This window comes from Aquarana catesbeiana, linkage group LG05, assembly GCF_042186555.1.
Source record: "Aquarana catesbeiana isolate 2022-GZ linkage group LG05, ASM4218655v1, whole genome shotgun sequence".
In the NCBI taxonomy this organism is placed as follows: Eukaryota; Metazoa; Chordata; class Amphibia; order Anura; family Ranidae; genus Aquarana; species Aquarana catesbeiana.
The window spans coordinates 181558860-181583266 of NC_133328.1; the positions used below are offsets into that span (position 1 = coordinate 181558860).

General features: G+C 41.1%; 1 protein-coding gene across 2 annotated transcripts in view; it reads left to right on the top strand.

Moving 5' to 3' along the window:
- Window positions 1–24407, top strand: part of LOC141144583 (serine/threonine-protein kinase ULK4-like) — a 1176078-nt gene that overhangs the window by 622557 nt on the left and 529114 nt on the right. For both annotated transcript variants that reach the window (XM_073630414.1, XM_073630413.1), the window contains exon 30: window positions 19706–19798. In XM_073630414.1, the coding sequence (XP_073486515.1) occupies window positions 19706–19798 (93 nt within the window). The remainder of the gene's footprint in view (window positions 1–19705; window positions 19799–24407) is intronic.

A 24407-nucleotide genomic window follows, 5' to 3' on the forward strand; every position in this document is an offset into this window, starting at 1 on the left:
ATTCAATAAAAACTAGCCGACATTCGGCACATGTGTAGGGCAGCCAGTCCGACAGAAGTCTGAAAACCAGCAGCCAACCGGCTCACGATTACCGCTCTTAGCCATCAGCTGAAGTGTTCTGGCGGGGAGGCCGTCCCCTTGTCAGTACATAATAGCTCAGCAGGGGAGACTGCTGTACTAATGTATCGTTAGTACAGCGGCTTCAACCTGAGCTGTCTTTTCCCAGGCTTTTTTGCCTTCAATTTCACCTGGTGATCTTGCCAGGAACACAATTCCTGTCCTAGGGTGTGATAATACTCCTTCACTGTACTATATCAGTGAAGTCACAGCATGGTCACCCTATGTTGTTCACTGCTGATTCGAACTAAAGAACACCCTTTCTTCCATCTCTATACCTGTGAAAAGTGTTCTGTGATCACAGAGGTGAATTGGTCTACCAAAGCCGGCTGCAGCATGGCCAATACATCACTTCCCTTTGCAGCGTCATTATTGGATATGTAATACTCTTTGGTGTTAGCTAACAGGAGATTGGCTGTCAATATCCCTTTCCCTCAGCACTCAGACACTGGAGGTGAAGGTCCAGCTTAATTGACACTAGGGGACAAACCTCTGCAAATATATGGGAGGGAGAGAAGGCTGTGAAAGTGAATGATGTGATGCCACTGACAGCATTGCCACATTTATGTGTAATACCCATGCAGAGAGTGACAACTCAGAGCCTGCCTTAGCATTGTTAACTGAGTGATCATCAGTTGCCTGGCAGGATATGAAGATTATTGTAATTGTATTTTTTTTTTAAATAGCAAACATGTCATACCTGATTTGTGTAATGGTTTTGTACAGAGCAGCCTTGATCCTCTACTTGGGTCCCCTGCCAACATTGCTGGATCTTCCCCCCTGCCTAGTGCCCCCATAGCAAAGCGCTATCTGGATCCAAGCCGCAATCTGGAGCCATGCTGTATGTGTCCACAGAATGGTTCATCCCCGCCCTGAGCTCTCTTCACAGGTTCTGATTGACAGCAGGGAGAGCCAATGGCTTCCATTGCTGCCTCAATGTCCGGTAAGAGGAGAGAGCTGAGAGAGTCAATGCTCTCAGACACAGAGCATGATCGTGATCAGACTTAAGTATAATGGGGAGCATGGGAGGGAGCTGTACACAGAAAGTTTTTTTTTTTTTTTTTTGGGGTTTTTTTGTTTTTACCTTAATGCAGAGAATGCATTAAAGGGTAACTCCACTTTCGTGTGAAAAAAGGCAAATAAAAAAAATATATATATAGCATATACAACTGCGACATAAGTCATATTGTAATTGAATGTTATTAAAAATTACCTTTCTTTTTCAATCTACTGTAATTTTCTGTAAAATGCAATGCAATATGGAGGTGTTCTGTACACAGAATGTGTACAGAACACCCCCAGAAACATCATTTCCTGCTTGTGTGATTGGCTCACTGATTTTCCCAGAAGTCTACACTAAGATACAAGTCAGATTTTTGTCATCCCCTGCAACAAAAATTTGGTGAGATACTCCCAATAGGAAATCACGTCTAAAGGGATGCAGACCCTGCAATTTTCCTTATCACAGCCCTGATTCTGCTGATCGATAATTACGAAACCACGCCCATTAGACTCACTTAAGCACAAGGGCACAAAGGAAAAAAACAGGGATTTCTTCATGATAACAAAAGATAGGAATCTGCAACACAGTTTGTTAAAATCCTTGCAATGTACATAGATCACCCAGAGGGTGGAGTTATGCTTTAACCACTTAAAGACTGCCCACCGCATATATACTGCGGCAGGGCGTCTCTATTGCGTGAAACGACGTACCTGTACGTTGTTTCATGCAATAGATAGTGTGGACCCAAACGCACTGCCAGAGGAGGAGCCAATGCGCATGCCTGGCGGACATAGGGATTGCGATCGCGGTACAGAGAGGCAGGAGGATCTGCCTATGTAAACAAGGCAGATCCCTGTTCTGACAGGGGGCAACATGGAGATGTGCTGTTCCTAGTGACCAGGAACAGCAATCTCTGTGTTGTTCCTGTCAGCACTTCCCCCACACAGTTAGAAACACACTTAGGGAACACAGTTAACCCTTTAATCGCCCTTGTAGTTAACTCCTTCCCTGTCAGTGTTAGGTACCTGGTAGTTGAGCCCGACTGGTAGAAGGAGACCTCTCTTAAACGCTGGTTCAGGAGCCACTGGCAGTGGGAACAGTGGTCTCCTGAGCACAGTGGGTAGGAGGGCCTGATGCAGGTTCCTGCGGTAGCAAACACTGGAACTGGAAAGACGTCCCTCCGGGATGGCTGAGCTGCGAATGCAGGTAGGCTGAAGCGGATCAGTAGGCAGACAGGTGGATGATATGGCAGCAGCAGAACCTGGAGCTTGGCAGAGCAGGCTGGAAGCAGCGTCACAGGACACAGGCAAAGCAGAGTCAGACAGTCCGTTTGGCAGGAGATCAGGCAAGTATATGGCAGGAGGGATAATCAAAGAATATTCAGGCAGGCAGGGGTTCGGCAACAGATCACAAGATATGAGCGAGGTCAGGCAGGCCGGGTCGGATTGGAGACAGGAGAATGGTCAGACGGAGCCGGGTCACTAGCAATACAACAACAAGCAGGAAACAGGAACTTCAGGTGCAGAGCTGCAGATGAACAGCACCTGATGGAAGCATCTGTCAGTCTTTTAAAGGGCCCTTGGCGCCAAACAGCGCTAGCGCGAACGGGCGCGCACGCTCCCGTTCACGCGCGGGAGCACTCTGGCGCCCCCTAGTGGGGATTTCAGCAAAACTGCCCTGGGAAGGTCCCTCGTGCACCTGCGCGCACGCATGTTCACCCGACGGCCACTGATATGTCCCTGACAGTCCGTGTCATTTATAGAGTAATCTGTACATTTTTTTTATCACTGATCACTGTATTGGTTTCACTGGTCCCCAAAAAGTGTCACTTGGGGTCAGATTTGTCTGCCGCAATGTTGCAGTCCCGCTAAAAATCACAGATCACAACCATTACCGGTAAAAACAATTTAAAAAAAAGTCCCTATATCTATCCCCTATTTTGTAGACGCTATAACTTTTGTGCAAACCAATTAATATACGTTTATTGTGAGTTTTTTTTACCAAAAATATGTAGATACATATTGGGCTAAACTGATGAATACATTTTGTTTTTTTTTATATATATATTTTTTGGATTTGTATTATAGCAGAAAGTAAAAAATATTGTTTTTTTTTCAAAATTGTTGGTCTTTTTTTTTGTTTATGTAGTAAGAAGAGCCGGCAAAATGGTAGTCCTTGAAGTTTTGTTTATTGGTACATCAGAGTGACAATAAAACAAAAAATCTGACGTGTTTTGACTAAGGTTATTGCCGAAACGCGTCAGTTTATTGTATTATTGTCTCTCTGATGTACCAATAGACGACGCTTCAAGGATTACTGTTTTGCCAGCTCTTCTTACTACTGTTGCATTGGAGTGTGTTGGGACACATCGAGCCTCGGCACCTGTCAGTGGACCTGGTGTATGGATTGAGTTGTCCCTGCAGAGAGCGCTGTTATTTTTCTTCCTTTTTGTTTATAGCGCAAAAAAAATAAACAGCAGAGGTGCTCAAATACCACCAAAAGAAAGCTCTATTTGTGGGAAAAAACATCAATATCAAAAGGGCATCAATTGTATTTGGGTACAGGGTCGCACAACTGCACAATTGTCAGTTAAAGTAACAGAGTGCCATAGTGCAAAAAATGGCCTGGTCATTAACCCTTTCGCCGCCAGGTCCGTACGACGGCGGGTGGTATCACTCACAATCCAGTGTCTGCAGCCACCGGGATTGTGTGTGAAACTGACAGGCAGACTCCTACCTGTCAGATGAAAGCATTCGGGCGGCTCCGCTGCTGCCAGATCGCTCGCACCCCCCCCCCAGTACCAGTGCTCCCCCCCACCTCCCCGCCATGCTTACCAGGCTCCGCTTGCCCATCCATGGCCTGGGATCTCCCCAGAAGTCCGCTCTCCTCCCCTTCTCCTTGTGACTGTTTGTCCCCTATGTGATGAAAAAAAAGTTAAGTAAAAAAAAAAGTTACACTCAAGCACATAACCCCCTCCCCCCCCAATTTTTTTGAGGCCCCCCCACATATACACACGCACCAACGTAAAAGCATGCGTTGGGGAGCCTACGCGTGAAAACGTTGATTGCGATACACATGTTACATATCACCGTGTACCCCGGAATGAGAACAATAATTCTTATACCAGGCATCCTCTGTAACACTAAACTGATACCTATAGGGGACTTTTGAAGCGTCGCCTATAGAAAAAATATATTTGATGCCATTTCACGCGTGCGCATAAATTTAAGTTTTGGCATGTTGGGTATCTATTTACTTAGTGCAACCTCGTCTTTTAAATTTTCCCAAAAATGTGGGTAATTTTTTGTGCTTGTTTGCCCTAATTTTCACGTTAGTGTATTTTTTACATAAATTTTGCGTTTCCTAGACCTTTGCGGTAATATTGTGTGACATAAAAAATTGCAACTACCACTATTTTATTCTCTAGCCACTTGACCACTGGGCACTTAAACCCCCTTAATAACCAGACCAATTTTCAGCTTTTGGTGCTCTCACATTTTGAATGACAATTACTCAGTCATGCAACACTGTATCTATATGAATTTTTTGTCCTTTTTTTCACACAAATAGAGCTTTCTTTTGGTGGTATTTAATCACCGCTGGGTTCTTTATTTTTTGCGCTATAAAAGAAAAAAGACCGAAAAATCTGTAAAAAAAATAAATTTTTCTTCGTTTCTGTTATAAAATTTTGAAAATTAGTAATTTTTCTTCATATATTTTGGCCAAAATTTATACCGCTACATATCTTTGGTAAAAATAACCCAAATTAGTGTATATTATTTGGTCTTTGTGAAAGTTATAGCGTCCACAAACTATGGTGCCAATATCTGAAAATTGATCACACCTGAAGTACTGACGGCCTATCTCATTTCTTGAGACCCTAACATGCCAGAAAAGTACAAATACCCCCCAAATGACCCCTTTTTGGAAAGAAGACATTCCAAGGTATTTAGAAAGATGCATGGTGAGTTTTTTGAAGTTGTCATTTTTTCCCACAATTCTTTGCAAAATCAAGTTTTTTTTTTTTTCACAAAATTGTCATATTAGCAGGTTATTTCTCACACACAGCATATGCATACCACAAATTACACCCCAAAACACATTCTGCTATTACTCCTGAGTATGGCGATACCACATGTGTGAGACTTTTACACAGCGTGGCCACATACAGAGGCCCAACATGCAGGGGAGCACCTTCAGGCATTCTGGAGCACCCATGCCAATTCTGACATTTCTCTCCTACATGTAAAAATCATCATTTATTAGCTAGAAAATTACATAGAACCCCAAAACATTATATATGTTTTTTTAGCAAAGACCCTAGAGAATACAATAGCGGTCATTGCAACTTTTTATCTTGCACAATATTTGCGCAGCAATTTTTCGAACGCGTTTTTTTTGGAAAAAAAAATGTTTTTTGCTTTAAAAAAAAAACAAAACAGTAAGGTTAGCCCAATGTTTTTGCATAATATGAAAGATGAAGTTACGCCGAGTAAATAGATACCTAACATGTCACCTTTCAAAATTGGCGCCAAACTTCGCCACTTAAAAATCCCCATAGGCAACGCTTTCAAATTTTTTACTGGTTACAAATTTTGAGTTACAGAGGAGGTCTAGGGCCAAAATTATTGCTCTCGCTCTACCGATCGCAGCGATACCTCACATGTGTGGTTTGAACACCGTTTTCATATGTGGGCGGGACTTACGTATGTGTTCGCTTCTGCATGCGAGCACACGGACAGGGGCGCTTTAAAAAAAATTTTATTTTTTTTTATTGTTCATTTTACTTTATTTATTTTAGTTTGACACTTTTTTCCCCAAAAAAAATGTTTTGATCACTTTTATTCCTATTACAAGGAATGTAAACATCCCTTGTAATAGGAATATGGCATGACAGGTCCTCTTTACAGTGAGATATGGGGTCAATAAGACCCCAAATCTCACCTCTAGGCTGTGCCTGAAATAAAAAAAAAAAAAAAGATCCTGGCTTCGATCGTAGCGGTGAGTCGGTAGAAGCACCGGAGGGCGTCGGGAGGGGGGGACGTCCCCTCTCGCCTCCCGTAAGAACGATCAAGCAGTGTAACAGCCGCTATGATCATTCTTATGGTGTAGGGAATCGCCGGCTGAAAAAGATGATATCTGAATGATGCCTGTAGCTGCACCCATCATTCAGATATCCCCGCACAAAGTCAAGGACGTCGTATGACGGAAGGCCGGAAGTGGTTAAAACACTTTTTTTTTTTTTTAACACAAAGTTGTCCATTTATACAATATTTATAACACATAGCATGTACATACCAAAAATGACACCCCAAAATAGATTCTCCTACTCCTCCTGAGTATGGCGATACCACATGTGTGAGACTTCCACAGCCTGGCCACATACAGAGGCAGAGTATGGCTGAGCATGGCTGGGTATGGCTGAGCATGGCTGGGTATGGCTGAGCATGGCTGGGTATGGCTGAGCATGGCTGGGTATGGCTGAGCATGGCCGAGTATGGCTGAGCATGGCTGGGTATGGCTGAGCATGGCCGAGTATGGCTGAGCATGGCTGGGTATGGCTGAGCATGGCCGAGTATGGCTGAGCATGGCTGGGTATGGCTGAGCATGGCTGGGTATGGCTGAGCATGGCCGAGTATGGCTGAGCATGGCTGGGTATTGCAGAGTATCGCCGAGTATGACTGGGTATGGCAGAGTATGACTGGGTATCACCGAGTATTGCAGAGTATGGCTGGGTATTGCGGGGTATTGCAGAGTATTGCAGGTTATGGCAGAGTATTGCAGATTTTTGCGGGGTATTGCAGAGCATGGCTGGGTATGGCAGAGTATGGCAGAGTATGGCTGGGTATCACTGAGTATTGCAGAGTATGGCTGGGTATCACTGAGTATTGCAGAGTATGGCTGGGTATCACTGAGTATTGCAGAGTATGGCTGGGTATCACTGAGTATTGCAGAGTATGGCTGGGTATCACTGAGTATTGCAGAGTATGGCTGGGTATCACTGAGTATCACTGAGTATGGCTGGGTATCACTGAGTATGGCTGGGTATCGCGGGGTATGGCAGAGTATTGCGGGATATTGCGGGGTATTGCAGGGTATGGCAGTGTATTGCGGGGTGTTTCAGGGTATTGCAGGGTATGGCAGAGTATTGCGGGGTATGGCAGAGTATTGCGGGGTATTCCAGGGTATGGCAGAGTATTGCGCAGTATTCCAGGGTATGGCAGAGTTTTGCGGGGTATTCCAGGGTATGGCAGAGTATTGCGGGGTATTCCAGGGTATGGCAGAGTATTGCGGGGTATGGCGGGGTATTGCGGAGTATGGCGGGGTATTGCGGAGTATGGCGGGGTATTGCAGGGTATGGCAGAGTATTGCGGGGTATTGCAGGGTATGGCAGAGTATTGCGGGGTATTGCAGGGTATGGCAGAGTATTTCAGGGGTATTCCAGGGTATGGCAGAGTATTGCAGGGGTATTCCAGGGTATGGCAGAGTATTGCAGGGGTATTGCAGGGTATGGCAGAGTATTGCAGGGGTATTGTGGGGCATACCAGAGTACTGTGGGGCATTGCAGGGCATGCAGAGTAGTGGGGATGGCTGAGCATGGATGGATGGATGGCTGGATGTCTCTGTGCAGCGCTGTGGGCACTACACATGCAGCCCACAACGCTGCAGCCATCCATCCATCCCCCTCTCCGCTCACAGTGTACCGATCGGTACAAAGAGGGGAGGAGAGGAACCGGCGTCATCAGATGACGCCGGTTTGTTTACATGTGATCGCTCCGTCATTTGACGGAGCGATCACATGGTAAACGGCCGCGATCAGCGGCCATTTACCGGGATCTGTGATGCGCCGGGTCCTATGGACCCGGCGGTCACGGATGCTCTCGAGTGCGCGCCCTAGGGGGCGCGCGAGAGCAGAATTCTGGGAGGACGTCCCTGGACGTCCTCCCAGAGTTAAACAACCGCCCTGTAGCCGTCATTTGGCTATGGGCCGGTTGTTAAGCGGCTAGGGTGTTTGCTTTCAGAAAATATATAATATTTGTGGGTTTTGTGTAATCTTCAGGCCTAAAATGATTTTTTAAACATGTGTGCAAAAAACTTAAAAACAGCTCTGGCAGTGAAAGGGTTAAGGGGGTTAATCCTTCTGGGGCAGAAGTGGTTAAGGCAAAAAAACCTTCTGCCCTTACAACCACTCCAACTTCCAAAGTCCAACTGAGCCTTAAGTTTAAAGTAGTTGTAAAGCTCTGACATGAAATATGTACAAAGCCTATCCCTCTAAAGCGTGTATTGTCTTAATCCAGAGCACTAAGTGTAATTTATGTTGCCTTGTTCCTCTGCTATATGTTTGAGTCTCTTCTGTCAAGTTTCCCTAACACCAAGAGAAAATAAGTGGCAGGGATGGGAGCTCCCACTCACAGCCTGTGATTGACAGCCTTAGCTCTGTTCCTGTGTAAAAGGCAGGGGGGGGGGGTCCCTTTCCTCTCCTCTCCTCTCCTCTCCTCCAGTTAGCTCCCACTGAACTCTGCAGACTGTAACTTAGCTTTTTTTTTTTTTTTTTTGCCATCGAGTGTGTCCCATTGAGGAGATTTGACTTCTTTTACTTTACTGGTGACAGCTCAAACTTTGGTGTACTAATCTCTTTCTAGTCAATCCAAAAATAAAAAATAAAGTTTTGCCTTTAGTTTTGCTTTAACTCTTGCAACATGTGGTTGACCAACTGCAAGGGTAGTTTTTCATTTTTCCTCGGAGTTCAGATTTAAAGTGATCTCTCATCAATTAGCTATCATTAAAGTGATACTAAAGTCTCATTTTTTTTCCCCTTGAAAAATAATAAACATGTTATACTTACCTGCTCTGTGAATGGTTTTGCACAGAGCAGCCTGGTTTCTCCTCTTCTCGGCTCCCTCTTAGTTTCTCCTGGCCCTTCCCTCCTGTTGAGTGTCCCCACAGCAAGCAGCTTGCTATGGGGTTGCCCGAGCCAAGCCGCAGCTTTGTGTGTCCATTCAGACACTGAGGCCTGGTTCGGTCCCGCCCCCTCTCTCTCCTGATTGGCTAACTGACTTTGACAGCAGCGGGAGCCAATGGCGCCGCTACTGTGTCTCAGACAATCAGAAGGGAGTGTCCCGGACGGCTGAGGCACTCGTGTACAACGCTGGATGGATTAAGATAAAAAACCTTCTGATTTAGAATCACTTTAACGGCTTCCTGCCGCCCAACGTCCTATGACGTCGTCGACTTTGAGCGGTGATATCTGAATGATGCCTGCAGTTACAGACATCATTCAGATATCTTCTTTAAGGGTCGGCAATTCCCTGCACCATAAGAACAATCATAGTGGCTATTCAGTGGCTTGATGGTTCTTATAGATGGTGGGAGGGGACATCCCCTCCCTTCCGTCACCCTTCAGTGCTTCTCCCGGCTTGCCCCTGCCAACGGCAAACCGGCAAAGAAACGGACTGTCGGCGGATATCTCTATGATCGTTTGAAGGCCAGGCGTGATGTTATGATGTCACACCCAGCTTCTGCATTTGAAAAAATGCTGCCGCCTCGGCTGGGAAGCCAGGATCTTTTTTTTATTTATTTATTTATTTTGGATTTCAGGCTTCCCAGCTAGAGGTAAGATCTGGGGACTTATTGACCCCAGATCTCACTGAAAAGAGGACCTGTCACGCACTATTCTTATCACAAGGGATGTTTACATTCCTTGTAATAGGAATAAAGATGATCAACAAAACAAAAAAGAAATAAAAAGAAAGCATCAAACTAGAAAAATAAAAGTAAAATTACCAATAAAAAAAATAAATAAAACAAAGTAAAGTGCCCCTGTCCCCACGTGCTCGCTCGCAGAAGCGAACACATATGTAAGTTGCGCCCACATATATAAAATGGCGTTCAAACCACACATATGTTGTATCGCCTTGAAAGAGAGAGAAATAATTCTAGTCCAGGACCTCCTCTGTAACTCAAAACATGAAACCTGTAAAGGTTTTTAAAGTGTCGCTTATGGGGATTTTTAAGTACCAAAGTTTGGCGCCATTCCACAAGTGTGTGCAATTTTGAAGTGTGACATGTTAGGTATCTATTTACTCGGCGGGACATCATCTTTCACATTATGCAAATGAAAAATTGCTGCAAAAGTACTGTGCGAGATAAAAAGTGGAAAGGACCGCCATTTTATTTTCTAGGTTCTCTTCTAAAAAAACATATATAATGTTTGGGGGTTCTGTGTAATTTTTTAGCAAAAAAAATATGACTTTTACATGTAGGAGAGAAATGTCAGAATTGGCCTGGTAGGCAAGTGGTTCATGTACACATATATTCTGGTTGTGCTTCTTATTGCTAAAAATAAATCTTCTAAATACGTTTTTTACATCCTTTCTACAGCAGTTATGTGACCTTCCCTGCAGCATAGAAAGTTCAGGAGGAACTTTGCACAGTTGGTGGCTGACTAAATACTTTTTTGCCCCACTGTACAACAGAAAAGGAAAAATATAGATGGCTGTTATGCAACCAACTGTTTAACAAACATATTTTATTACATTTAGAAGAATCTTAAATTCACCACTGTTTTTTTTTTTTTTTTTGCTAAAAAAAAAAAAGACAAACATTTTTGAAAAAGAACACATTTTTCTTCTGTTCTGTTATAAAATTTAGCAAATAAATACTATTTCTTTATAAATCCAGGCCAAAATGTATTCTGCTACATTTCTTTGGTGAAATAACGCAAATCAGCGTATATTATTTAGTCTGTAGGAAAGTTATAGAGTCCACAAACTATGGTATCTGTAAATCAAATAATACTGATTTACTGACGGACTATCTCATTTCTTGAGGCCCAAAAATTAAAGGGCAGTACAAATATCCCCCAAATAACCCCCTTTTGGAAAGTAGACAGCCCAAGGTACTTAGTAAGAGGCATGGTGAGATTTTTGAAGTTGTATTTTTTTAGTCATTTTTTGGGGGGAAATTAAGAAATGAAAAAAAAAAAAAAAAATCATAATTTCTCTTATGTTCATTGAGGGACACAGCTGCTTCCTCTTTATCCTTGGCCAAACAGGGCTTTATAGCCCCACCTACAGGAGTAGGACACTATCAAAAACCGTCATGAATAGAGGAATCAGCTGTGTCCGCCAATGAACTCACAAAAATTGAATTTATGGTGAGTAAGAAAAAATCATTTTTTTTAAATTATTATATACCATCACCAATGCAGTACAGCATTGCCATATAACTGGTGTGGTGGTAATCTGGGACACTGACTGGTGACAGTATGTAAAATGAATGTTTTAATTTTTATTACATTTTTTTTTTTTTTTTATCCTGTGACTAGAGCAATACAGTGTTACCATAGTAACATTGTACTACGCTGGGCATGTGACCAGGATTTTTTTTCTTTTTTTACATATTATAATTGCTTATACCAGTGCATTTCACTGGTATATACAACCATTTTTACTTTACTTTTCCGGTGGACACAGCCCGTGACCAATCACACTGCAGTCATTTTACAGGCCACATACTTACCTGTTTCCTGAGCTCCTTAACATGCATTCTACTCTGTGTCACATGACCCTTCCTTCAAAATGCTCCTATGAATGTGCATCACAATCTTTATCCTTTCAAATGAAAAGCATGTTCACCATCAAGATGAGTGGCATACAGACTTTCCGTTAGATGAAAGGAGATTGCATCCATGTATGGGTGGAAAGGGGTCCTACTGCGATGATTTTGAAGAAAAAAAACTTGTTTTGCCAAGCAGAGACAGATAACTATTGGAAGGGTTCTTGGAACAAGGCAACTAATACATAATTAGTCAAACACATCATTTATACAGTGAGCTACAGTACATGCTTGAATAAATCAGAGTATTGCAAAATCCATCCACATATATAGAAATTCTACAATAAAAAATACAAAAAGGTATCACATTTATGCTTTTTTATGAAGATTGTGCATGTACTCACCCTTTAGTCTTGGGGAGTTTTGAGGTTTCTGAGGGAAGCAATAAATACTGGTTAGTCTTGCATGTACATAGCACTTGACAAGCGTGTACTAACCATGAAAAAGTGTAGCTGATGTTAAGGCCACTTTAATCATGTTCCAGCCATGCAAATAATACCAAATGGGCTAAAGTATTTCTTCATGTGAAGTTTTGTATAGGGCTAAAAAAAAAAAAAAACTAAATTAATATGTGGTCATTCCTCTTACTGCAGTTATTTCCCTAAATAGTTATTCATTCAGCTTCTGCTGGTTCATCTCTTGACAGCTGTCACAACCTTTTCTAATCTTCACAGATATTAGCTACTGCCAATGGAAACAGCACTACCAATTACCTGAATTATATTTAGGAATGTAAAAAGAGAGAGGATACTCATATAAAGTATGTGATTGTAAAACATTGTATGGAAAAAAATTAATGGAAATATATAGCTTAATTAAAACATATCTATTATTCATTGGCTCCTTCGAACATCATATTTCTCAGACTCAGGGAATGTTCGGCTCTTTACAAGGCGAAGAAATCAAGGACAGGTGGACAACTACTATTAGCACTGTAATGTCTTCAGATGCAAGTAATGCATTTGGCTCATAGATTGCATTTATGAAAGATAGGGTCAATTACTAGTTGTAAGCCACAATGCTATAAACATAGCATGGTAAATCTGCTAAAGGTTTGATAGTTCCTTAACAAGTTATGAAGCAAGGACTCTTCTGACTGACATTTTGAAAGGTGCTAGGCTATTTACAGAAAAAATGTCATAGCAGGAAAAAATGTTTGGCACTCAAACTCCTTTCTGTACAGTTTGCCAATGAAATATTCTGCAAGCAGCATCAGTGTAGGAAATTATGTTATAAAGCTTATTGTTGCCCCCAAATTCTGGGACTTGAGTTGAGAAGGCCGATGCTGTAACCTATTTGCCAGTAGGTCATTCTTTTCCTCCTTAGAAAAAAGCCTGTATTTCCCTGCAGGCTATTGTTGTTGGCTTATGATCTATTAGTGACCTATGCGGTTAGCAGAGGGATCAGGGATCAGAGAGGAACCACACTTGGTGCTTTGGATTTAGGCTAGTACACACTATAGTGGGATGTGCTTTGTCTGAGGTTTACAGCCACTTTAAGGGAGGCATTCTCTGTTGATCTGGAAAGCTTCTATACTTTAAAGTTTTGCAGCTTTCAGTTCAGCTCCTTCACTCATAGAAGCTGTATTTAACAACCCCCCCCCCCCAATTGAACTGCTTTTGGATGTTCCAGTGTTCTGGGATACACTTCCTATGTCTGGTAATGTACAATTACTTAATGTATGGAAATAGGATTTTTCACATACTGTAAAGTCCTTTTCTTGGAGTACTTTGCAGGATCTGGGTCCGCTCCCGCTCTGTTCTTAGGAACCACTCCTACTATTGCTTGCTAACAAAACTGAAGCATTTTGGGAGTGGGAGGGGTTATACTGGGCTGACCTTTCATCTTTTTTGCAATGTCCAATCTTCTTAAAGCAGCGGCCCAACCCAATGTTCCTAAATACTCTTCATGTGTCCTGTAATGTTGCCATAAAATGCTTTTCCTGAAGAACAAGTCAACAATTCTTTATCTTGATCGTACCATACAGGACACAGGCTGAGTATGCATAGACCGTTATGGGTTATAGGCTCCTACCTTCAGGTGAAAGGACACTGGCAAAGCTTTTGAGAACATGTCCCTGGGCATATTCCCTATACCCCTAAAACGGTCTATGAGACTTCAGTGTTTTGCTAGTGTTCTAAAGCACCTGTAACCCTGTACAGACAAAGCTAGAGGGAGACCGAATAAACTACAAGAGTTCTGAGCAGCGCGCTGTCAGTCTATTCAAACTACAAGTACCTTTTCCACTGTGGAAGACCATATTTGTAGTTTTTTTTCATTCTCAGCAATCTGTTTCAAAAGGTGACAATGGGTGCAGGGAAAGGATCAGGGCAGGAGGTGGGTGCACAGGAGCATGTTACACCCAAAATATGGGTGTAACATGCTCCCAAGTGTGAAATTAACCTTTTAATGCCTCTTGTTTTCCATTTTGCTGTTTATTTATTTATTTTTGTAAGGCCCCGTTAACAACACGTAGGAGGAACGAGCGTTCACGCTACAAGAGTTTCAAACTGTAATTGTCACGTGATTCTGCATGTCGTATAAGGTCAGCGTATTCACTTGATACTCTTCATATGATTTTTAAAGGTGCAGTTTGCCGCACAACAATCATCACAGAATTGCATAGCATTTGGGGTGCCTTTGAGGAAAAATGGTACCCAAACACACATGACACATTCCCTAGCGATTTCCACACCATTTTGAATCGCTGGCATAATTGCACCGATTCTGCCTGTGATTTCAAATCACAAAGTGTGAATGGGGTCTTAAAGTACAAGATTAGACATACAAAGACTATGTCAAAGAGAAAGCTGTACAGCTGTGTGAATTGAGCGGAGTATAACGTTTGTTTACACTGTTTATCACTGTAATGGTAAGCACTAAACATGCAAAATATAAGATGTATCAGACTGCATGGTGTTGTGCTCATAGCTGTTCGATAGGCAGCTGGTTAGGTATGAAGTAAAGAATCAAAGGAAAGAGAAAGAAAAGAGATATAAGATGAGAGAGGTGGTACGGTTAAGGTGGGTAAAAGGAGCTGCACAGTTAGGGAGGAAGGAGGTGATGCGCTATTATATCTAGGGTGACCAGGTATAGAGATTAGGTGGGTTGATTAAGTGTTAGTGGCATGTCTAGTGTTTCAGGGGAGGGGTGTGTGGTCCAATGTGTACATTTTTTTGGTAGTTGAACAGTTTTTTTAAAGCTATTGTTGGTTTTAATTGATTTCAACTTCATTCATGCTAGGATTCAGTGTTTTCACCTACGCTATGACCTGTCTGGCTGCTGTGAATAAGTGGATCAAAAATGTAAAGTTGTATTTATCAAATCCATTATGCTTGTGATTTAATAGTGCCTCAAATGGGTTTTTGTAGAGGAGTTTACTATATAGTCAGGAAAAAATATGGTAGACCTTAGTGCAAGACTTCCATGCTATGGAGGAAGGTACCCATTTCTAAACAACCACTGATGCATGTGGAGTTTTAGCACCTTGTAATCGAACTCCAGTGCCAAGGCATTCTGGGAGCAGACCTTTGTAGTGGGGGGCATCTTTGCGTCTTCATTCATAGAATGTAAGAGAGGAGTGTGCAGTGGTATAGGTCTATAGAAGATAACTGACTGTAGCAATTTCTTAACTTGTGGATACTGAAAAAGACTCAGTGAGCGACAGCTTATGGGTCTCTTAGAGGGATCTAGGGCCAGTTGAGGCAGTCATAGTATGTAAGAGTAGAATGCCTGAGGAAGCCTAAGAATTTTAAAAATCCCAAGGAGGTGTAGCGAGGGGGAAGGAAGGACTGCTAAGAAAGTGGGGATAAAAAGCCATGCAGAGGTTTTATTTTTTTCCCATATATTATGGGAATGTGGAGATCTGGTTGATTAGTTTGGTTCTATCCTAGGCAGCCAGAGGAGATAGATTTGTGTGGGATTGCAGTCTATGGCTTCAATACTTACCCACATAGGTATCTTGAATAAGGCATAGTATTTAGTCAGACGAGCAACTTTAGTATTTGGCTCTCTGGTAACCCTAGGCCACCTTAGGTTTTGATTCATAGCATGATGCAGGTAGGGAGTCCAGACTTTTTTACGGTGCCAGATAAACTGAGAGATTTGGGGTTGTAGAAGTTAGATAGTAGATGTGGGGGTCTTAACTGGTAGAACTCCAAAGTAGTAAAGCTATTTTTTGTAGGAAGGTTATATTGATTGTTGCTACCCTGCCTAGTCAAAAAAAGGCAGTATGAGTTTTCTGGCTTGCAGTTTTAAAGTGGCTCATGTAAACTAAATTTGCCTCTATTTCTGGACTTGCGGTGAACATAACTAAATCTACCGCACTTCCACTTAATCTTCCCTCTGCCCAGTGTGAGACACTCCGAAGATCCTTCCCATTCCAATGATCAAATGACAAAATTCCCTACCTCAGTATCTACATCACACCACAATTCTGATCTATTTATGAGGCTAACTACCCAACATGTTTGTCCAGACTGCAGAACCTGCTTAAAATTTGGAGTACATAACGAATATCATTTTTAGGGAGAGTCATGGCAATTAAAATGACCCTGTTACTGAAACTCTTATTTCTATTCAGATCCCTCCCTATTAATATTCCTAAATCCTGTATTGACAAGCTACAACAAGATATTAATAGGCTTATATGGCAGAATAAACGCCCCAGATTTTTCAAACACATTCTTTATAAATCCCAGATTGCCGGAGGCCTTGGTCTTCCCAACCTTTGGTTCTACTTCTTGGCTGCACATTTTTCCCAGATAGCACAATGGAATATCCCAGACTCTAAAGTACCCTGGGTCAAATTTGAGGCCAAGACCGCTAGACCCTTTTGCCCCATGTCCATGCTATGGTCAACCTCCAACTTTACACATAAGCTTTCTTCCCTCAACTCCATTGTTTCCCAGTCTCTCACGTCTGGCACCATCAAAAAACAGGCTTACCCTAATTTCACCTGCCCCCCCCCCATCCTTTCTTGGGGATCCATTATTCGCTATTGCGTTTAATCATCCTGAAAATTTTGTATGGTGGAAATCCAATTCCCTGATCACTTTAGCGGATCTTCAGATTGGAGATACATTCGCTACATTCGAACAGCTCCGGATACAAAAACAAATTCCACTTCGGGAACACTTTCACTTCATTCAGATAAGGCATTTCTAAATAACCCATTACAACCTTAATGCCCCCACCCCCCCCGACGCCCCTTGAACAAATCTGCCGTTATGCCCCTAGAGGTAAGGGCTTCATATTTTTCAGGTGATTCCCCCCGTATAGAAATAAATGGGAGGCTGATTATGATGAACAGTTTGCCCTGGAAGACTGGGATACCATGCTGACAAATCTACGTAAGGCCACTAAATCACTAGCGGTAAGAAAAACGGCCTACAAGGTAATGACCAGGTGGTATTACACTCCTTCCAGACTCCAGGTTATGTTCCCGGGAACGTCTGGATTGTGCTTTAGAGGCTGTCAACAGCCAGGCACATTCAGACATATTTTTTGAGACAGTGCACTGCTAGCCCTGGTTTGGGGAAAAGTGACCGTCGTGCCTTCGGCGATAGCTGGAACCCTTTTGCAGCTCACGGTCCCAATGTGTTTACTTGGGGCAACAATCCCGGATGTCCTCCGCAGGGAAGGATGCCTCATACATACGATTTGTGTATCCACTCTATGGGCCATTGCTCTCCATTGGAAATCCCCTGTAGTTCCTCTTTCCTCCATACTAAACAGAATTGATGTTGTGATGATAATGGAAAGGATCTTATATACCCTACCAGATAAGTTGCACCTGTTCGATTGCAGATGGGAAGCCTGGAAAACCCATAGGCACAGTTTGTTAGCACAGGACCAATAGGAGGTCAGGGTTGCTGGTAGGTCTTATCAGCTTGATACTTTTGTAGGTACCCTATCTATGGAATTCTTACTGTATGCTTCGGATTGTTCTTCAGTTCACTTTTTATATCATTCACTGGATATCATTTATATGATGTACACTGTTTCATGATTGTACAATTTTGTTTTACTTTGTTTATTTGTCCTTTCTTTTTCAAAGAATAAAATAAAAATGTTTGTAAACAAAAAAAAGTGGCTCATGTAGTTGTCTCAAGTAAGTTTCATATACCTGTAAGTCTTTTCAATTTTTAAATTAACCATATGCAAAAATACTGATTTGTGAGGATGAAAACTAACCTTTGTTTCAGCACAGATGCCTATAAAGTATTTACTAATCCAATAAAAAGAGCACACTGTTTTAATATATCCTACTTTCTTGTGAAGGCTATAGAAATTGTTTTTTCTTTGAATTACTGCAACCCATTGCTTGTTTACTCATCTATAACAGACCTCATATATTTGTTCTTTTCATAAATATCTGCATTATATTGGGGGACTTTGTGTCCCAGTATAACAGGTTATTTTTATGTCACAGAAATGCATTTTCCCGTTCTTTGTAGAAATTGCAACCAAATTACAATAAGATAATTAATAAAGGATATGTGTAATTTAAAAGGCTTTTACAAAACTTCTTTTGAAATGAAAAAATGTAATTAAAACATGTTTTTATTGCTTTCAGCATACTGTATCACTAATATTCTGTAATAAGGCAACATTCCTAGCATTACAGAAAGAACCTTGCATGCTACACACTGCTTACCATGAACTTCTATATCTTTTTCTTAAAGCAAACTAAACCCCCAAGAAAAAGATGTCTAGGCAGTAGAGACTTTTGCTCAGAAGAAGCTTTGCATTTCTTCTCTGCCCCAAAAAAAACTATTAGCTCTTTCTCGTAGCAATTTGTTGTGAGTATATACACTGCCCGACGGGCATCAACAGTGCAGTGTATTCTCTGGAATCTGTAAGATGCTGAGAATTGAGCCAAATATAGCGAAGATGCAAGTTCAGCATACATGTGCAAGAGCTATATCCTTAGTGGCAAAGAGAGAAGACTCTAGAACACCGTGTGGTGTCTGCTTCTAGGGCCATGGCCTACCAACTATCCTGTCATTCACAACAACTTCCCAGAGATAGAATCCTTATACAGGGCAGAGAAATACTCGCCTGTTTTCACATGATGATCCCTTGCTGACAGAAACAAGTACAATATCATTTATTAAAAAAAATTGTGGTAGGGGGTGATATGTCGGCATTTATAGCTGTAAAATCTGCTATAAATGTATTCAATTAGAATTATGTTGTTCTTTTTATAACTATAAACTATTATACATAATTTGCAGAAATTGAGCAGGAAAATACTTATTTGAAATAAGGAAACACAAGGCTACATGTACAAAGAAGAAATACAGCAATCTCCTTTATTAAAGTTTTGGATAGAGTATAAAACCTCTTTCAGGTTTTTATTAGGGTACACCATTTGCGACAACTGACTCAGAGGGGATTTCTTTTCACTTTCAATATATTTTTTCTGTTTAGTCTGAGACAGGAAATAAAGGGAAACAAATTATAAATTACAAAAAAAAAATCAGAACTGATTTGTAAATACACAACAAAAACCATCATTTCTGTTGTTTTTCCTATTCATGAATAACTGAAATGAAAATGTGAATTATAACTAGTTGGTCTTTGTTTAATATTACAGATAAAATGGTACTGCAAGGATGGGTCTTAGCCATGAACTGCCCTTTTATCTGTGTAGCATGTGGTTTTGTTAACCAGGTATGAAGTAATAGTCTACTGCCTGTGCAATGTAACAAGTGAGTGAAAAAAATGAACTTCGGTGTCACGACGAAAGATGCATCTGTCATGACCAGCAACCAATCACCTTATCCATTTCATTTTTTAATCTTCATTCTTTGCACAAGAGGAAGAAATAGACTAGTCGATGTGAAAAGCACAGGCATTTTTTACATGACTAATAGTTAACACTAAATCCTTAATCAACTATGATATGGAATTTGATTGATTAACTATATCGTTTAAGGAGCTGAGTATTCTTCTTTTTTCCAGGTATGACAAAATCCTTCTGGAACCTGACCCAGTTCCTGTATATGCTCTTAAGTTGTTGGTGCCTTTGACTGAATACAGTCCTGCCTTTATCAGGTAGGTATTCAATTGAATTGGAAGAAAGCAAAATGTCAAGCATTAACAATTAATGGAGTTTATTAAGTTTTTCAAGTTTTGATCTTCTGAAAAGGAACCACCCACTCTTTGTTGTGTCACAAATTTACCAGTGGTTCATTGCTGCTCTGATTTATTTGTGGTCTTTTGAAATTGATTGCAATGGGAAGATCATGAGAGGTTACTGACACTTTCAGTACCTGCCAAAGCAAGCAGAAATAGCAGGGTAGACAGCAGAGGTAGACCATTGCAACCTTATTTGAAACCTTATGGAATTATACTCCTATTGATTAAAAAAGCCCCTAAAATCGTAATACCCATCCAAACTTGTGAGGCGTGCACCTGTACTGCCTTAAGAGTGAGATACACCTGCATGTTGTGAGGAGGATACCTATATATCTTATACTGAGCCAGGAGAACAACTGCTATCTTTTTGTATGTCAGCTTTGTTGGATTAAAATTTCTCCCTGTCTTTCAGTCTAATGCCCTGTACACACGGTTGGATTTTCCGACGGAAAATGTGTGATATGACCTTGTTGTCGGAAATTCCAAACGTGTGTAGGCTCCATCACACATTTTCCACCGGAATTTCCGACACACAAAGTTTGAGAGCAGGCTATAAAATTTTCCGACAACAAAATCCGTTGTTGGAAATTCCGATCGTGTGTACACAAATCCGACACACAAAGTGCCACGCATGCTCAGAATAAATTAAGAGACGAAAACTATTGGCTACTGCCCTGTTTATAGACCCAACGTACGTGTTTTATGTCACCACGTTCAGAACGATCGGATTTTCCGACAACTTTGTGTGACTGTGTGTATGCAAGACAAGTTTGAGCCAACATACGTCGGAAAAAATCCATGGATTTTGTTGTCGGAATGTCCGATCAATGTCCGACCATGTGTACAGGGCATAAGAAGTACTGATAGGAAAGCTCCCTTTAGTTCTTGGGGCAAGAGCTTTTTTTTATTCTTGATTTATCTGCTTGATTTAATCTGCTCAGAAGAGGCCACATATAAATCCTAATATCTTTAATTCTTCCACAAGTGTACCACTCTGATAAGGTCAGCTTGTATATGCTTAAAACAATTATTTATAACTGTGATCTGAACTGGTCATAATAAAATATATCCAAGAAAATATTTTGTATATTTCTATATTTTGATTTAGCTGATTTTAGAATGTGTGATGTATTGTTGTTATGCGTTTACTTCATTTGTGAAAAAATAGGGAGAGGGATGGGACTATGTGTGAAAAAGTTTGGTCTGTGTGACCCAATTAATGAGAACATAGGAAAGACACCTAGTACCAAAGGTACGGTGAGAGACCCCTTAGGGCCGTTAATAGACAGACAAACCAAGAGGTAAAAAAGTATAATTTTATTACAACTTGACAATAGTATACATATAAGAACAATACATGTGAAATGTGGTATGTTCTTACTTAATTTGTGTGTCTCTGCTTTCTATGAAAAATGTTCTTTCATAACAAGTATCAGTTCTAATCATATGAAAAATTTGTCACCTACTTGCATAAATTGAAGTTGGCTGTAGACATACTGTACAAAAGCAGTCTATCCTGCAGGCAATACAATGGCGGTCAATCTTGCAGGCATTGTCCAACCTCCCAGAAGTATATCTTTAGCTGCCAGTATATTCAGCACACCTGAGCATCCATATTTAAAGAACAGAAGAACCATTCACCAACTCATACTAACCTTCCTTGCACTCCCCCATTGCTCTGTTGCTCTGTCAGAGCTCAGTAAATACCTGGTCCTTCCAGCTGTTGAGGACCATGTGACGTCCTAGGATACAGTGCTCAAAAGCTTGAGCACTTTATAGTGCCTTGAAAAAGTATTCATACCCCTAGACATTTTCCACATTTTGTCATGTTTTAACCAAAAATGTAAATGTATTTTATTGGGATTTTATGTGATAGACCCACACAAAGTGGCACATAATTGTGAAGTAGAAGGAAAATGATAAAAGGTTTTCAAAATGTTATACAAATATCTAAAAAATGTAACGTGCATTTGTATTCAGCCCCATTTACTCTGATACCCCTAACTAAAATCTTAGTGGAACCAATTGCCTTCAGAAGTCACCTAATTAGTAAATGGAGTCCACCTGTGCTTTTTAATCTCAGTATAAATACAGCTGTTCTGTGAAGCCCTCAGGGGTTTGTTAGAGAACCTTATGCCCTGTACACATGGTCCGAAAATTGGACGACAGATCGTCTGACTTTTTCCGCTTGCTAATCACAAGTAGAAATTGATTAGGTTCCGAAAGTTCTGAAGATTATCGTACGACAGAATAAAATTTTGGAAGATGTGATATAATGTGTTGTAGTGTATTTGTATTGTATTTTCAGACAACAACTGTTCTGATTGAACAAAAATTGTATGATCCGGTATCGTACGAGGAAAAATTGTGTGCTTGCACCATTTGATGAACTGCTGTGATCATCTATTGAAAGCTGTGTACTAACAATCAGATTATTGTATGATTGCTTTAAAAGCTGTATTTTTTCTACAATTTTCTGAGCATGTGTATGGGCTATTAGTATTGAATATTTTTGCCTAAAAGCAAAACGCTATGTGTGGCGGAAAACTAACCCTGCACATGACCCTAAACACACCATACCCATCGTGAAACATGGTGGTGGCAGCATTATGTTGTGGGGATGCTTTTTTCTACAGCAGGGACTAGGAAGCTGGTCAGGGTTGATGGGAAGATGGATGAATCCAAATACAGGGCAACCTTAGAAGAAAAAAGAGTGTTTAAAAGCAGGCAGGATCCTGATTAGGAATATCACTGGTCCAATCAGGTGACAGGTATACCGACTCACCCAAGATTGGGTGGAGTTCCCCTTTAGAACAAAAAAACAATTAACCAAAGAAAAGGGAATAAAGGATACCCAAAGGATGTCCTTAGTTTCAAAATAGGAAAGGGAACTAACAAAAATATACTAAATATATAATGTAATTGTGAAAAACAGGCATAAACAATAGGTAATTGCACGTGAAAAAAAAATGACAACGCTGTAATTTTTTTTTTTTTTTTTGTGTGCAAGTACCTATTTTTTTATGCCTGTTTTTTCACAATTACATTATATTTTTTGATTAAAGATGTAATTAGGAATTCATCGCTGTTAGTTCTCTTTCCTATCTTGGAACTAAGGACATCCTTTTGGTTTCCTTTTCTCCCACCTTTTTTCTTTGGTCAATCATAGAAGAAAACTTGTTAGTTTGTAAAAGACTTGAGACTGGGCAGATGTTCACCTTCCAGCAGGACAATGACCCTAGACATACAGCCAGAGCCACAATGGAAAGGTTTACATCAAAGCATATTCATTTGTTAGAATGACCCAGTCAAAGTCCAGACCTAAATCCAATTGAGAATCTGTGGCCAGACTTGAAAATTGCTGTTCACAAACGCTCTCCATCCAATGTGATAGAGCTTGAGCTATTTTGCAAAGAAGATTGGACAAAAATATCACTGTCTAGATGTTCAAAGCTGGTAAAGCTTTGAACAGCTGGTCCAATTTTGGTGAGCCTGTTCGAATTGTAGCCTCAGTTTCCTGTTCTTAGCTGACAGGAGTGGCTCCCAAGTGTGTGGTCGATGTGTTGTGCATTCAGAGATGGTACTCTGCATACCTTGGTTGTAACGAGTGGTTATTTGAGTTAATGTTGCCTTTCTATACCAGTCTGCTCATTCTCCTCTGACATCAACAAGGCATTTTTGTTCACACAACTCCCGCTCGCTGGATATTTTCTCTTTTTCGGACCATTATCTGTAAAACCTAGAGATGGTTGTGCATGAAAATCCCAGTAGATCAGCAATTTTTGAAATACTCAGACCAGCCCATCTGGCACCAACAACTATGCCACTTTCAAAGTCACTTAAATCCCCTTTCTTTCCCATTCTGATGTTCGGTTTAAACTTCAGCAAGTCGTCTCACCATGTCTAGATGACTAAATGTATGGAGTTGCTGCAATGTGATTGGCTGATTATCAATTTGTGTTATCAAGCAATTGAATAGGTGTACCTAATAAAGTGGCCATTGAGTGTAAAGCGCCGCTGTAAGTGGCAAGTCAGAAACATCCGGCGACTCATTGCAACGTAGGACATCATACACCAAGGAACCACCTGCCTGTAAGATAGTGAAAAAGTGGCTTTAGCCCAACTCCTTGTAGGCCACGGCTCTCTGAAGTGTTTTACCCTGCCTACCGGGCTTAGTGATAGAGAACGACTCAGAGGAGACTGGACTATGAGGTTAGGCTGCAGCCACTTTTTCACTATTTCACAGCTGGGCTGTTTCCTGTTGTGTGGCATCCTGCTAGTTGTTAGCAATACCCAATAGAAGACATCTTCCACAAGAAATGGATGCTTTGTCTTACCATTACCTAGTTTTAATGAATGATGTTTTGGTGTTAAAGAACCCTGCAAACAAAAATGTGTGGCACATTCTGGACCAAAAGCATTTGAACAAGTTTCTGTATGTTCAGAAGTTCCATATAGAATCTGTGCAGTCAGTAATTGCTTCTCGTCCTTAGGGGGATTTCCAGGCCTCGTGGACATCAAGGGT